The sequence below is a fragment of the Cololabis saira genome, chromosome 4 (assembly GCF_033807715.1).
Source record: "Cololabis saira isolate AMF1-May2022 chromosome 4, fColSai1.1, whole genome shotgun sequence".
Taxonomy (NCBI): domain Eukaryota; kingdom Metazoa; phylum Chordata; class Actinopteri; order Beloniformes; family Belonidae; genus Cololabis; species Cololabis saira.
Genome location: NC_084590.1, coordinates 17822283 through 17837291, shown reverse-complemented (window position 1 = coordinate 17837291; position 15009 = coordinate 17822283). Strand labels below are relative to the sequence as shown.

Here is a 15009-nt window from a genome sequence, read left to right as displayed (position 1 = left end):
TGGGCCACCTTTTTGCAGTGTAATGTCCTGCTGGGAAACCTTGAGCTCATGACATTCATGTGGCTTTATCTGACCATCCTCCTTAACATCATACCAGAGGAACCAACGTCATTGAATGGGAGGGGGAGTTGGAGGCCAAATAGGATCATCTTAGTTTAAACAGGAAAATGCAGACCCGGCCTCCCTGGGGTTTTACACTCTGAGTGTCCCACGTCTGTCCACCCCTCCTATGACTACATAAGAATTTGTGGCCAAGCCATCAGTATAAAACATGTGCATCATCCATGATCCACAGTAATGTAGTCCCCTTCGACAGGTTTAGCTTTTTCAGAGTGCCTAGCAATATCTGCATACTAGTGATACATGGGTTGGGGTCTTTCCATCCCAAATCTGCCCAATGTTGGAATATTAATCAACTGCATGTTAGTTGTGAATATAACAAATGAAAAATTCTGCCTGATTTACTAAGAGACATGTTTTCTGTGAAAATGATTAATAAAGCACTTTTTTCTAGTTTTATTGACAACTCAAAGTATTTTTTACACTGGAAGTCACCTTCACCCATCCACAGACACATTCATTAATCACTCTCTTGGTCTACAGAGATCCGCACATTTCTTTTTCTGCTGAGTCTAAGCATAGCTTTATTCTTTCACACAATCACACACTGATAAACACATTGGAGGCAATGTGCGGTTCAGCTTCTTGCCCAAGGACACTTCGATATATGAACTGCGGAACCAGGGGAAAAAAAAGAAAACTGTGAAAAACTACCTTTTAAACCACAGCAAAAATGAGAAATAAAAATTGATAACATGAAGCGTGCCTCTATTGCAAAATAGCTTTCTCGAACTAGAGGATTTACAACACTTGGTCACACATATTTAGCACGGCCAAGAGTCTCTAAACTTGTGATATTTTAGAAAAATATCATTGCGTTAAACGTGACATTAAAAAAAATATCCAGGTTTTATTTTAACTGACTTAACAGCAAATGACCAAAATCATCTTTTGACCTGAAACATGTAAGTGAGGGTGAACACCTGCACGTTTCAGGTCGGCCCATTTTCACTGCTGAATCCTGTACATATTATATTTACATGTTTGTGGGCAACATGACGGTGGGATGGAACAACTGGTGGTTGTCACCATATATGGTACAGCTGTCTCCTGTAACTTAGTCCATCATAAGATCTGCTCCTGTCGTAGACGTAGGTATTGTTAATCATTGATTCGGTCTTGTTATTCTAAAAATCTGAGGCACAGTTAAAGATTAAGTTTGTCATCATTTTATGTCTCACTAACTATTCTGCTAATGAGGCACATCAAACAGAACAGACGTAGGGAGCACTGCATTTGATGAGTCAACAACACATCTTAGACCACAAGATTTCCTGCAGAACATAGATAAAAACAGCATGCGGCTGTGCAACAAAGAAACCAGCATTATTCACTTCGAGCAAAGCTTGGATTATTTTCATTGCCGAGATGAAATCATGGCAGTATACCTAAACTAAATTTGTTGATAGTACACATCTTGTAGCCTAAATATGATACTGGATGAATATGAAGGAATAAATGAAATGAAACACCACACGGAGTGATAAAATCTTTCTTCACATATATTTTCATAACATTTTGAAGTACATTAAGTACATTTTAGAAATAGAAGCTACAGTTTACAAAACCTTTCCAGCAGAAAACATTGATGGGCCAGCATCAGCCTTTTTTTTCTTCCTTGCAGACAGGTCTATTTTCTATATGAAAACAAAAAAAACAAAAAACAAAAAGAAATCGCTACATTATTTTGTCCTGCGCTACCTTTAAATTCCCATGAAAGCACCAGCTGTCTGCATCTCTTGTCTTTTATAAAATATAAATTATTGAAAAATATTCAAATGTTTGTGAACTAAATACAATAAAAAATGATCTCATAACAAAAATACAGACAATATAAAATATACACAAAAGAACAACATTGAAACACGATAAGGCTTTTCCTTCTGAATCCACTCTGAGATATGCATATGCCTCAAAATATTGGTATGTATAAACTCCAAAGTCCTGCAGTAGACTGTAGTATCCCACGTTCAATGACAGATTTTCCTGACAAAAATAAATTCCAAAAAATGTTTTAGGTAATAGAATGTTATCTTTTCTTATGAAGCCCTGTGAGCATTATCACTTCATGTTGGGGGAACATTTATCATCACAAAAGGTGTTAAAAAAAAATCTGTAAAGCTAAAAATCTGACCTTAACAAAATACAGAATAATAATTATAATAATAATAATAATATTTGGAAAAAAAGAACAGTGTTTCAAAGCAACGTGTAGGAAGGAATGAACATACAGTGCAGCTTATTATCAGCTGCTTTGTTTTAGATCTGTGTATTGGATAAGCATCACGGGTTTGAAAGTCAGTGCTCAATAATATTGAACAAGCTTGTTAGAGATTATGAACACATACAGTATCTCTACTCTGCACTCAGTGGGAAACCTAAATAAGCCTCTTTTTTTCCTCAACTGTGTGCTTTCCAAAATATTAAAAGACAAAAAAAAAAAAAAAAAACACTTTCCAAATACACAGGAGATTTCTGGTCCCTGTCTTCTAAAGTTGTGGATACCCGAAGCACCGTGGCCAAAGACCTCACATGGGTTTTGGTTATTATTTCTGCTTTGTCTCTTGCTTATTTGTGTAATCTGGGTCTCAATAGAGCATTATGAAATACAATCTGTACAAATAGACATTTCAAAAGCTATTTTCATCCATATGGGTAACATTCAGCCACTGTAAACAATAACATTGTATTCTAAGATAATATTCAACTTTGGCATTTCCCAGTGTACAGCCACTGTTCCCACTGTTGGGAGGAAACTGCTTGCCAATTCGCTCAAATGTAACCAGTGAACTGTTACGCATGTACTCTGTCGGTCATTCGTTCTGAATATTGTTTTGTCATAGATGAGTAAAACAAAAACTTAAAATGGAATGGTCTGTCATCGGCTTTCTTCATCTCAAATCCACTGACTTCCCTCGTCTGACTATTGCTGATCGTCATCTGCGTTATCCACAGCCTTCTTTCTGTCACCTTCACCTACATCAAAAGTTTCACGTTCGCCATACTCACCATTTTTCTACTGCCTGTCCCTTTTTCTTCCATTGTACAATCACACAATACTGCAGCTGCTTCCTTGAGACCCAAATGTACTGCGTAACGGGCGAGATTAAACTGACATTCGGAGGATTTCCCTCAGCTAAACGACGTGTGATTCTCCAGGCTAAACAGACGGGACCATAAAAACACAATGCTAACATGGACAGTGACCTGACAAAATTGTTCATCTAATCTGAACGTTAAACAGCTTTTTTTTTTTCCTTTTTCTTTTTTTTTTTTACTAAAGACTCCTGAATTTCCCCACATAGATTGTCTACAGTTTGCTAATACTGGTGGCATATGCAAAAAACGCATAAGTTTCAGCCACAATATGCGTCTAACAAGATGGCAAAAGTATACATATAGGTGAGAGCGTCAGTTTCAAAAGCAACGGCTACTTTCAGTTGTCTTTCAGACATTTTAGAAATGAGTAATCCCCACCGAGTCCTCACACGGTTCAGAGAGCACAGGTCTGATGCCTGTAGTGTCATCTGATCACAAATCAGCATTTTTCAGTGACAGACTCTTTGAGAACACAAAAGGACGGTCGAACCTGGCATTTCATGTTTGATTCCACTTAATCTATCCACTAACCTGCCTGGTAGGTTTACACTGTGTGTCCTGATAGTATAATACTGGCACAAGTATACAGTCTTTAAATATCAAATTCAAAAAGACACTGTTTTTTGGTCCAAGCTGAAACCTCTCTCCACGTCAGAGAGAAACAGTCAGAATGTACGGATATATAATACAATGCATTTCTCGGTTCATTTTAGTTTTTTTTTACATTTTGGCAACCTTTATCTCAGCAGGAACTTCATGCCTGCTCTCTCTTTTACACCCAACAATGAATTGCATCGTGTTATTGAGCTTTTCATTTCTCTCGTGTCTCTCGCACTTTGAACCTTGGTGAATCGCTTGGCCCCGCCCCCGTCCGCTACTTTAACAGAACAGAACCTGAAGTCTACCCGATAGCGCTTCAACTGCCTTGCGCTACTAAATACCTGTATATATATATATATGTATATATATATATATATATATATATATATATACATATACACATACATATCTCACACACTATTTCAAACACACATCCGTGCACGCATCTCAAACTCAGTGGGGTATGATTACCGACTTTTGACTTCTGCCTTCTTTCTAAATATGGTCTGAGAAACAGGAGCTCAAAGTTGACAAAGACCTCAGTGAGGCCGTACGAACATTTTAGTCCCCCAGAACAATGGTTTCCCAACTCAATCAAACAGTGAAGACCACTTTGTGAGCCTCAGTCCACGTGGCTCCTTGACTTTTGTCCCCACTTCTCGTGTCCATCTACGCGTTCACTCGTCCGTGTCGGGCTTTACGTCCAGCATTGCGTGCAGCTCCTCGGGAGTGTAGCCCAGCAAGCTTTTCAAGTCACAGACAAAGCGGTAGACGTAGCGCTTCCCAGACGTCTTGTGGATGATGTTCTTGTCATAGTAGTATCGCAGGCCACGGCTCAGTTTCTCATAATTCATCTTGGGCTTGTTTTTTCTTTTGCCCCACCTCCGAGCAACCTGCGACAGCAAAGGGAATGACAGAACCAAGGTAAGACATCAGTAAATAATAGTGAAACGAATGCTTAATCAGCTGAAACAGTGTTCGAAGAATATGAAATGGAGACAGACAGAACAGTGTGCAGAAAGAAGACATCTCGTTCATCTGGCTAACTACTTTAGACCTCCCATCTCGTGTGCCAGTGACCAACAGGGTCGCGACCTCTCACCTCATCTGGGTCAGAGAGTTTGAACTCCCAGCCGTCGCCTGTCCAGCTGATGAAGGACTGGCAAGACTTGTCGGTCAGCAACTCCAGGAGGAACTGCCACAGCTGGATGGGGCCGCTGCCTGCGAAGCAGATGGGACATGGAGAGAAGGTGTTCATTTGAGCCTCTTTCACTGAGTGAGCGCATTGTTGTTAGTGCTGATGCTGGTCAGTTGGAGGATTTACTGAGTTATGCGGGAGAAGGGATCCAGTTTTGTGGAGCGCTCCTGAATTCTGAAGTCTTAATGTCGGTTCAAGCTATGAAACTTCCACATTCAAAGATAAAAATGCACTACATCAACAGGGTGTTATTCCTAACTGCAGCCCTAAGGATTAAAAAATGCTATATGCATTGCTAAATAACAAACTCTGGCATTTTAGAACCATAAATAATTACTTAATGCACTACAGTACATGAGATATTAAGAAAGAATTTGAGGTCAGACAGAGCTCCATCTCTCAACACAGCATCCTCCTCCAGTGCATAAAATGGTTAAATATTCATGCCGATGATTCACTTTGGTCTGAAGAGGGAGAAAGTAAACCTTCTAATCTGGGCCGGTCTGAGGAACAGCAGTGGAACTAAATGGCCCCCTAAATACAACAGTCTCATTCATCATGTATCCCCTTGTCTGCCGGTTGCCCTGTGCAGTATGTGAATCTAGCGTCGGTGTCTGTGTGAGAGTTCCACACTGATGAAATCACCATTTTAAAATAAGACGCTCCCTTTAGGCTTCTCCAGCACATCTATGGGACTGCACGCTTCAGAAGGAGGACCGTTCACAAGACCACCATTATGTTACAATGGGTTGTATGTTTCAAAGAACCAAGGCTAAGATAATAACCCCAAAAAGATCTGATTTCAAGGCTAATACAAGTGTCTAGAAAAGTTCATGGAAAAAGGAGGGAAAGCAGAAGAAAGGCAATCAAAAAGAGCTGGTTTTTTTTCTGAGCTAGATTCAGTGCGCCACGCTTTGATCGTGTGGTTTTTTCTGCACTAACACGAACCCACCCACTTCTGAGGCTCGCGTTCTGAGATCACACCTGCCTATGCAGCACAGCGCCTCAGCAGAACAGGAGCCGAGCAAAAGCCACCTCCCTCTCGAGTGCCTCAGAAGAAACCGAATGCACCCTTACACGGTGCAAACAAAAGCTTCCTTGGAAATAGACATGTGGGTTGAAGACTTGAAATGGCATTTCTGAGAGCCTTTTAGCAGCTCCTGCTAGGACTGGAGAAGGTGCACGACAGCAGTCGCTGGAAAGTGAGGGCCTCGCCAACACTGCGTCTCTTTCAGACAGAAAACGTCAGCTCACATTCCAAAAGTCTGCCACGAGAACAGTCAGCCAGCATTAGACTGATACCAGTAACCCCCCCCCCCCCACCCCCACGCGCTCTCACGCCAGAATACAGACCCTTGTACAAAAAAAAAGGGTTCCAAAAATATGTCAGATACAACTTCATGCACAATGGGACTCATTGAAAGGGTGTGGGTTCACATTCAGTGTTAAGTGTCTAATTCGCAAGCTTTAGCAGCTGTGGCGAGAAAGGTGGGATGCGACTGAGGCTTGTTCGCAAACAAAGTACATGTGAGGGCATTTTTTACCATCAGAGGAGACAGAAACCCAAACATGAACTTGCATGTCAAGTGTCCTGGAGATGCCTGGTGTTAGAACAATTGAGGTGTAGAAGCCAGAAATGGTAAATAATCAACGGAAACCACAAAAATGACAACTGCTGCTTTTCTTATCTCTCTTCAGCCTTATCTGGCTCTCTGTCTTCGCTACAAGTGTTACCTGCCACCTCGTGACTGCAGGAAGCCGAGCAGAGCTACGGTACCTGTGAAGCTGTCGTAAACATTGTTTCGGAATTTATCCGAAGTCATTTTCTGTACTTTGGCACTTTCGCTCCCCTTTTTTTCATGTATTCCTTCACTATCCACCCACACACATGTACACACACAAAAACAAACAGTTCCATCTTTGAAGGACAACACTCTAGTTACACAGCTCTTTAAAGTACCAAATAACAGAGTGGGATGCTGGAGTTTTCTCTCACTGGAAAAGTTGGGACGATACAGCATGAACTTTACCAGATAGTATGATTTAAATAGCTTCTGCATACGTTTATTCCCGGTTTGATTAAACGGGGTCATGGCAACATCACGACCTCTAATGGTCCAAGTGAGGCTTTAGACTGTACCACATTTCATTATTTAATTATAAATCATTACAACATCTTTCCGAGATGGTCTCAAATGAATGGCTCATTGTTCTTAAGTGGCTTTTGAACTGCCATCCACCAAGACGTCCAATTAAGCCGTGCATTCCGACTTTTTGGTCAGTCAAATGAGATCTGACCCATGCATTGTTTGGGACACTGAAAAATATGCCTGGATTTCCCCTTCTTTTAATGCTTTCAATCATGCAGCCTCGTGACTGTAATTTAAACAAAACTGAAAAAGTCCCAGAGACTTCCACAGTCTACGGCGTATAATTCTTCAAGTCATCCAGTTAAAGAACAATAACCTACATTGAACTGTTTGTTTGGGACATTCTTCAAAAGATAATACTTTTAGTTACAAGTTTACACAATGTTTACACCCACGTTAATCTACACACTTAAAAAGTCACACCAGCAGCAGCTTGTAAACCAGAAACCATGACAGATGCTAAAATAGTGCATTTGCTTCGCAAGTTGCAAATATCTCCACATCTGTGTGAACTTTGAGAGCATGCATAAACCCGCTTTTTGAAAATGTTCGAGTGTCAAGATGTCTCGTGAGATGCAGAGAAGAGTTTGCTCTGGCGCTATGCGCAGGGGCACGATTTCCTTGTTTTGCCCGTGTTGCTATGGCAACGTGGTGCAAAAAAATAGAAAATAGGGTGAGATGCGGGCTGCAGATAACAGAGGTAGATAAGAAGTTTAGGCAAAGCGAGAGAGTGAGAAAGATAGAGAGAAAAGAAGAAAAAGGAGGCATGAGAGTAATCTATTTTGTTTCCTGTGATGTGCCTAACTTAGTAAAAGGTGTTTTTATCTTCTTTTTTTTTTTGTCTAAAAGTGGTGCATTACAGCACTCCCACATCTGGGGATTTTGCAGAGCATCAACAAGTCTGTTATAGATACGCACCGAAGAGATGACACTTGTATAACTTAAATATCTGAAACTGGTTCTTTACTTTAATTCTGCCGATTTTAAGCGTTCTTAAAAAAATATCTGCCTTAAGAATGTTTATTATGCTGAAGATATATTCAAGGAACACAACTGTTCTGTATAAGGTCTGGCCTCCAGATCTCTGACAGTACCTGTGTATCCTGCCAGTGCTGCTGCCGGGATGACGGGTTTGTCCTTGCTGAGGTCGGAGCGCTCCCTCACATAGTCTTTGAAGGTGCCCTTGGGCTTGTGGCTGTGCAGGGCGGCGGGGTAGTCTTCTGAGTCAAAGCTGTCATATGACGGTACCCTCTGCAGGCTGCTGAATGAGGACTGGCTGCTCCAGGACTGGGTCAGTCGGTCACAGCTCTCCAAGCTGTCAATGCTTTCGAAGGAGTCCTGACCACCAAGCTTACCTTGGAGAGGAAAAGAAAGAAAGAAAGTGTGAAATTGAGCTATTATTAAGGAGATAGGTGATATTAAGTTCTGTAATACAGCCCAACTAAAGAAAAAAGGCAGTATTTTAATTACAGTTTAAAGATGGAAGAGTTATCAAGCACTCCCGAGCCAGGAGCAAGTTGTATTTCACTGACATAACACATACAATTTGGTTTTCTTTTTACTTTTTCAAGCTTTGTTTTTCTGCGCTCTGCCCCTTCCACCCAATTCGCAGCTCATTTTGCTTTTATAACCACCATTTGGATTGATTCGTAATGGAAGACAATCACACAAATTGTCTTGCTATTTTTGGCCTTAAGAAAGATAAGCGGCGTCTTTGAACGGTAAGTCATTAACAAATGACAGATAATGCTCTGCTCCCACTGATGCCGAAATCTTCAGCTGGTAAAATTGAAGCCACATGTCGACATAAGTTGCGCTCCAAAGTACTTTCCCACGTTGGGAAAGCACAACACGATGCTCAAAAGCTTTGCATGCGTGTTGCATGGTGATTGCACTTTAAATCTTGCAGGCAAGTGCTTAGTGCACTGGAAGGAGCCTCGAATGATGTGCATGGCACATGATATTCATTTAAACAGCTGGGGATTTGTGAGAAGAAAACCCTGGCTCTATGGCTATAAATGTAAACCATGCTGCTAATTCCTCTGTAAACTATCACCGGGAGAGAAAACAAGCACGCGCATTCAAAAAAAAAGCAAACCGTTTCATGAGAAAACCCCATGCATGCTAACTGAAGATGACACCTCTATCTTCTTACCCAGAATGTCGAGGCTGAGTCGAGGAAAGGAGGCCAACAAAAACAAGAAGGGGGGGGGGGACAAAACTCTTTTAGGTTACACCGCTTGAACTGCTTTACATAAGGGCTCGGCGGTAAGAACAGAACACAGTGTGGCTTTGGTTGGTGTATAAGCCTGACAAAAACAATAAGGTTTTCTTTTTTTCCCCAACCTAGTCTAGATTATGTGGGGCGGGTTTGCATGAACCACAAACCAACCGGTAGGCCTGCTTTTCTTCTCTTCTAATACATACACGCTGATGTGGCATGACAAGATTCTGGTAGCTTCAGCACAATCACACGAACACAAACACCCACACAGACCTTTCCATAATTTACGTGCGTTCACACCGACCCAGGGGTGCACATGTGGACTTGTTCATTAGGCAGCCAATTCAAAGAGAATTTTCCACTTGGAAAGATTCTCCAGACTAAAGTTATGGTCCTAATAACTCATCACATGTCATCTTTAGTCTTCATATGCAGCACAGACCCCTCCCCACCCCTTACCTCTGCTGAGGCGCCCCACACACATGTTGTCGGGGGACACCACCTCCTGCTTGACGGAAAAGTATTCGCCCTGCATGGAGTTTAGGGCCGTGTCCCGCAGGATAAAAGCAGGGTACTCGTTGAGCGTCAGCAGTTCCTCTGAGCTGATGGGATGAAGCGTCTGGTAGGACTCTGTGATGAAGCCAGGCTCCGAGTATTCAGAAGGAGGGACGCACTGAGCGTGCTCACCATAGTCTGGAGACACAAAGGTGAATAAGTGCAATTATAATAATGGCTTGGTTTTATATAGCGCCCTTCAAGGCACCCAGAGCGCTTTACAGAGATCATTATTCATTCATACACATCCTCACTGGTGGTGGTAGCTACGTTAACTGACGGGAGCGTGGCTGCCATATTGTGCCAAACGGCCCCTCCGACCACCACCAAACATTCATACACATTCAAACACATTCACACGGGGGAAAGGTGGGTAAGGTGTCTTGCCCAAGGACACTACGACTAGGGGTGGGCAAAAATATCGATATGGCAATATATCGCGATACTTTTCCAGCCGATTCAATATCGATATCAAAATTTGAATATCGATTTTTTTTTTTTCTTTTTTTTTTATATCCCCGATCTTTTTCCCATTCTATCACCCAGTGCTCCTACCTAAGTGACAGTCCTGGGCATTGCCACTCTACCAACCCTGGGAGGGCCCTGCACTGAGCTCAGGTTTTATTTCACGTTTTATTTCTTTTTATAATTTATTTTTTATATAACACAATTGCCTGTCCTTAAAAAATGAAAAATAATGGACAGAGGTTTATTTATTTATGGATTTATATCTATACTGACTGATCACTGTGCCTGTCCTTGGTTTTAGTACCATCTTTCTTGTGTTTATTATCATTTGCCACATAATTAAAGCAACCTCATACTAAATTTGATGTTAATTTCATATGATGTAAATAATATGAAAAACATATACAAATATGTTGTAACTTTAGCTTGTATAGTTATAATAAAACATTGTTTTGACTCAGTTTGTCCCATGAATTGTCACTATAATCTGATGAACGTGCAACTCGGATTTTAAGATCCATCACTATCATCTGATGTACATATATACAACTTGGATTTTAAGATGTGTAATGCATTTTTACATTTTTCGGTGAACTATGTAGAATATAATAATCGGGATATCGCATAATCGGGATATCGCAATGTGTATCGTATCGTGGCTCAAGTATCGTGATGCGTATCGTATGGTGAGGTCCTTCCCAATACCCACCCCTAACTACGACAGCAACTGGGACGGAGCGGGATTCGAACCGCCGACCTTCCGATCATTGGACGACCCGCTCTACCACCTGAGCTACTGCCGCCCCAATTACAAAGCAGTAGAGAAGAGAAAGGAGCAGAGTCATTATCTCCCTTTGTACTGAAATGCTGTGCAAATGCTTGGATTTGAAGCAAGGTTTCTTTTTTTAATGAGGCAAAATTTACAGTGATTTTTTTTGTGTTCATCTGCAGGAGCAAAATGGATAAGAGATCAATAATCATGGAACACATGCTTCAAACCCTTAATCTTTATTCATTCACTGTTCGGAACCACCCTAGCATTTCTATTCTTAAGATTGCATCTTTGGCTATTAGGCTGACGGACGGGGAATGTGATGAGTACTTACTGACAAAATAGTCTGAGGTATAGCGGGATTCCTGGAAGCTGGAGGTCAGTCCATTGATGGGGTAATGCTTTGTATCCTCTTCATGAAAAATGGATAGAGGGAAAGAGCGTCAGTGACCTCATTATTGATTTTTCTTTTCTTTTTTTTTTCTTTGCATCATGTAACTGCATCCAGCGCTATCAAAAATTAATGACCTGAGCCTAATCGTATCTTCCTGTTTGGCTCCTGTTACTTAAGTAAGTGCCAACAGGATCCTCAGTTGGAATTACCAGCGAAATAAGCCTGGATTTTATTTACACTGTATAGCAGAGATTTAAAATAAATAAATAAATAAATAAGCATTTTAATACAAATGCAGCCATGTTGCCTTACCTTTCTGAAGCATTTCTAAATGTTCCCAAAGGATGTCACCCACAAAGTCAGGTGCTAGGTCCAAGAAACGGTCTTTCCCCATGGCACACAGGCTGGCTCCGTTCATGCCAAATTTGTCAAAGTCCACATTCTTCAGACTGAACTCGTTAACTGTCCACGTTAGCCACTCTGCCACATGATTTTCTGTCCACTGTCTGGGATCTGAGGACATAACAGATTGCTTCATGTAAAAGCTCAAGTGTACATACACGTCTATGCTGACATTCATTTCAGTCTGGGACTGTTTTCTAGGCTGAACTACAGAACTTAGCGCATGATGTCACTCAGAAGTAAAATTGTTATATTAACAGCGGTGGAAATGCAAAGCTAAAAACTATAGCTGCCAGTTATAGGAAGATGACAGGAGAGCTGTTTTCAAACAGTTTCAAGCCGATTTGCAGTTGCTTTCATTTCCAGAGCAAACTCATTGTTTTCAAGCATTCTTGAAAGTGAAGTCTGGCTGAACCGAAATCTACCTGCGGCGATTTAAGGCTAGTTTTAAGAACAACTGGGATCATCTCTCCAAGAGATGCCTTCACTGAGTGCCTGGCCCATCGAGGTGGCCATGCAGGCTCACGCTTAACGGATGAAATGTGATTTGCTCAACGGAAACATTAACAAAGACCAATAAGAAGACAAGCAGCAGGCGGTTTTACCTTTGGGAATACCCAGTCGCTGCTGCTCCTTTGTGAAGCCGCTGAAGGTGGCCTTCAGAGCCTGGGACATCATCTCTTTACTTCCTGGAGTCAGCAGGGGGACATCCCCACACTCCGGATCTGCAAAACACAAATCACAGGGATCATTTACAACAATTCATTTTAAAGGTTATGAGAATGTGCTCACTTTGAGATCTGAATACCTGATACACTAACAAAGCATACGGCTATAAGTGCAATGGAAAACCCAAGCCTGGCAACGCTATCTGTCACCGCATTTCATGCCGGTGAACCGCACTGAATGGAAAACCGAGCCGACAGCAAGCGAAGGTGAGAAAGAGAGGCTCGTAAACACACACAGGTGCAATCGTGCACACACAGACACAAAATCAACAGAGTTAGATCCATCGTGATCAACGACACGATGCAACAATTATATTCGGTCTAGACAAGCACCCCCCCCCATCATATTTAATCTATTTAAATAAGACCTGTCATAGCTTTAGGTCGGATTTGTTTAAGATCACTGCATGTATGCTGTTTTTTTTTATTGAACACACGTGCTTATGTTTATGTGGAAAAGCAAATAATTCCAGTATTTTCAGCTGTTTTATGTTAATATGACATGAGATTTTGATAAACTTGTTTTCAAAAAGGATACAATCCTTTGGCAAATCCTCTTCATCTGACACTCTGCTCTAAACAGACATGCAGGTTTATTTACAAACACTTCAAACGCCGTATCTCTTCGCGCCGCACATCCTGGGTGGGAGAACAACGCCTGCTGCCTATCAGTGACACTGTGACCCCCTACTAGCCCTCCTACCACGCTGCCCTGACACAGTGGGCCTACTGTCACAAGACCAAGCATTGGGGGGGGGGGTCAAGGGTCAAGGGATGAGGTGGTGATGTCACTATGGTTGCTGGCGGGTGGCTTGGAGAGCTGTGGGGGGGCTGTCTCGAGGGTTTCAGTCACACACTAGGGTAAGTGTTCTCCACTACTTGCCAGTGGTCACCCAGTGGGGAACAGAGCTCCCTTTGATGGTTTTTAAACAGTGCCTGATGACTTGCACTCGTCTAATTAGATTGACCAAGCTGCAGGAGCGCGGGATAAGAGGACAGAGCAGGAGAGACAACGAGGGGAGAGGGGAAAAGAGCCCTGGGCAACACGCACTAAAATAGCCTGCAAAAAACTCAACTCAACTAAAAAAAAAAAAGAAAAAGAAAAAAAGAAAAGAAGACTATAACAAACACTGTAGGGCTCCAATCAACCAGTGTATCTTTATCGCCCAATCTGCACAACGCCCACGCGTACTTGTATGACCAAAACTCTGACTCGAAAGCTGAGGTTGAGATGAGGGGGTTCGTAACACGCATGCCTCTTTTGTAGACTCTCTTTAGTCTCATGATCCTGACTATTCGCCGAATGTCAGTTAAAATCAGTAACAATAACCAATCACAGAAGGATTGGCCTAAATGAAATTAGTTATGAGGGAAAAGTGTCTTCACACACCCACACCCACCACTGGAGGTCCTGCCCAGATGTCCTGGCATCTCCACTGGCGAGGGGTTTTATCTGAGGAGCACACTAGGGCAACATTCAACTCATGCTTGTTTTCAGCACTCGCTGACGTCTCGACCTTGTCTGGAATGCACAGCAGCTGTGCCTCCTTTGCCCGTGTAACCCATGTCTGTCTGGCTGCTTGTTAAATTAGGTCTCGCCGTTTCACTTTTTCTGTCTTTGGTTCTTTTTTTCTCCCTCTGTCCCTCTCCTTAAAAAAGAGGCCTCACTGCAGACCCGAGACAGAAGACACACAAGGGCTTGTTGCTTCTTCATGTGATTCAATTAGTCCTGTAATAATACAGCGTTCTCTGGTGCACTGGTGAACAAACAGAAAGTTAACCGTTCTTGTCAGGAGAATGGCTGAAAATAAACATTTTTTTTGTGCTTTTTTTTTTAACGGTTTCACATAAGAACTCGGTAACGTATTGTCAGACGGGTCTCTCACATCAGTCTGCAATTTCACAACAAAAACACGACCTCAGCAACATGTCTGCCTCGCCTTCTACTCAGCTCCATTTTTCTTTTAAGTGGTGTCGGTAGTGCAACAATGTTCATGTTGCAGAAGTGCTGCAAACTGAGATGGAACTGGGGCTTAGACAGTCTGCGCTTTGATGTGAAGGCAGAGGCAAAATGCGGCAGTTTATTTAAGCTGGATTGAGGGGAGTTTGTCTGCACTTTCGAACCGTTTACGCCCCTCTCTCCCCATTGCTTTCATCAACCCGGCCCCAGAGTGCACTTGCCCACACAGACTAGAACCCACTTTAGCACTAAATCCTCCATCAAAGACATTCAACACCATTGTGCATGAGAACTAACATTAGAAACTCTAAAGAGAGAAAATATGTGAACCATGATTAC

At 42.1% G+C, this 15009-nt stretch overlaps 1 protein-coding gene across 2 annotated transcripts in view; it reads right to left on the bottom strand.

Annotated features, from left to right (window-relative positions):
* Window positions 1-1601: 1601 nt before the first annotated feature.
* Window positions 1602-15009, bottom strand: part of ets1 (v-ets avian erythroblastosis virus E26 oncogene homolog 1) — a 37318-nt gene continuing 23910 nt past the window's right edge. For both annotated transcript variants that reach the window (XM_061719045.1, XM_061719046.1), the window contains 7 exons: window positions 12588-12707; window positions 11893-12093; window positions 11521-11598; window positions 9851-10084; window positions 8262-8522; window positions 4922-5040; window positions 1602-4712 (listed from right to left, as the gene is read on the bottom strand). In XM_061719045.1, coding sequence (XP_061575029.1) covers window positions 4497-4712; window positions 4922-5040; window positions 8262-8522; window positions 9851-10084; window positions 11521-11598; window positions 11893-12093; window positions 12588-12707 — 1229 coding nt within the window. In that variant the 3' untranslated portion in view covers window positions 1602-4496. The remainder of the gene's footprint in view (window positions 4713-4921; window positions 5041-8261; window positions 8523-9850; window positions 10085-11520; window positions 11599-11892; window positions 12094-12587; window positions 12708-15009) is intronic.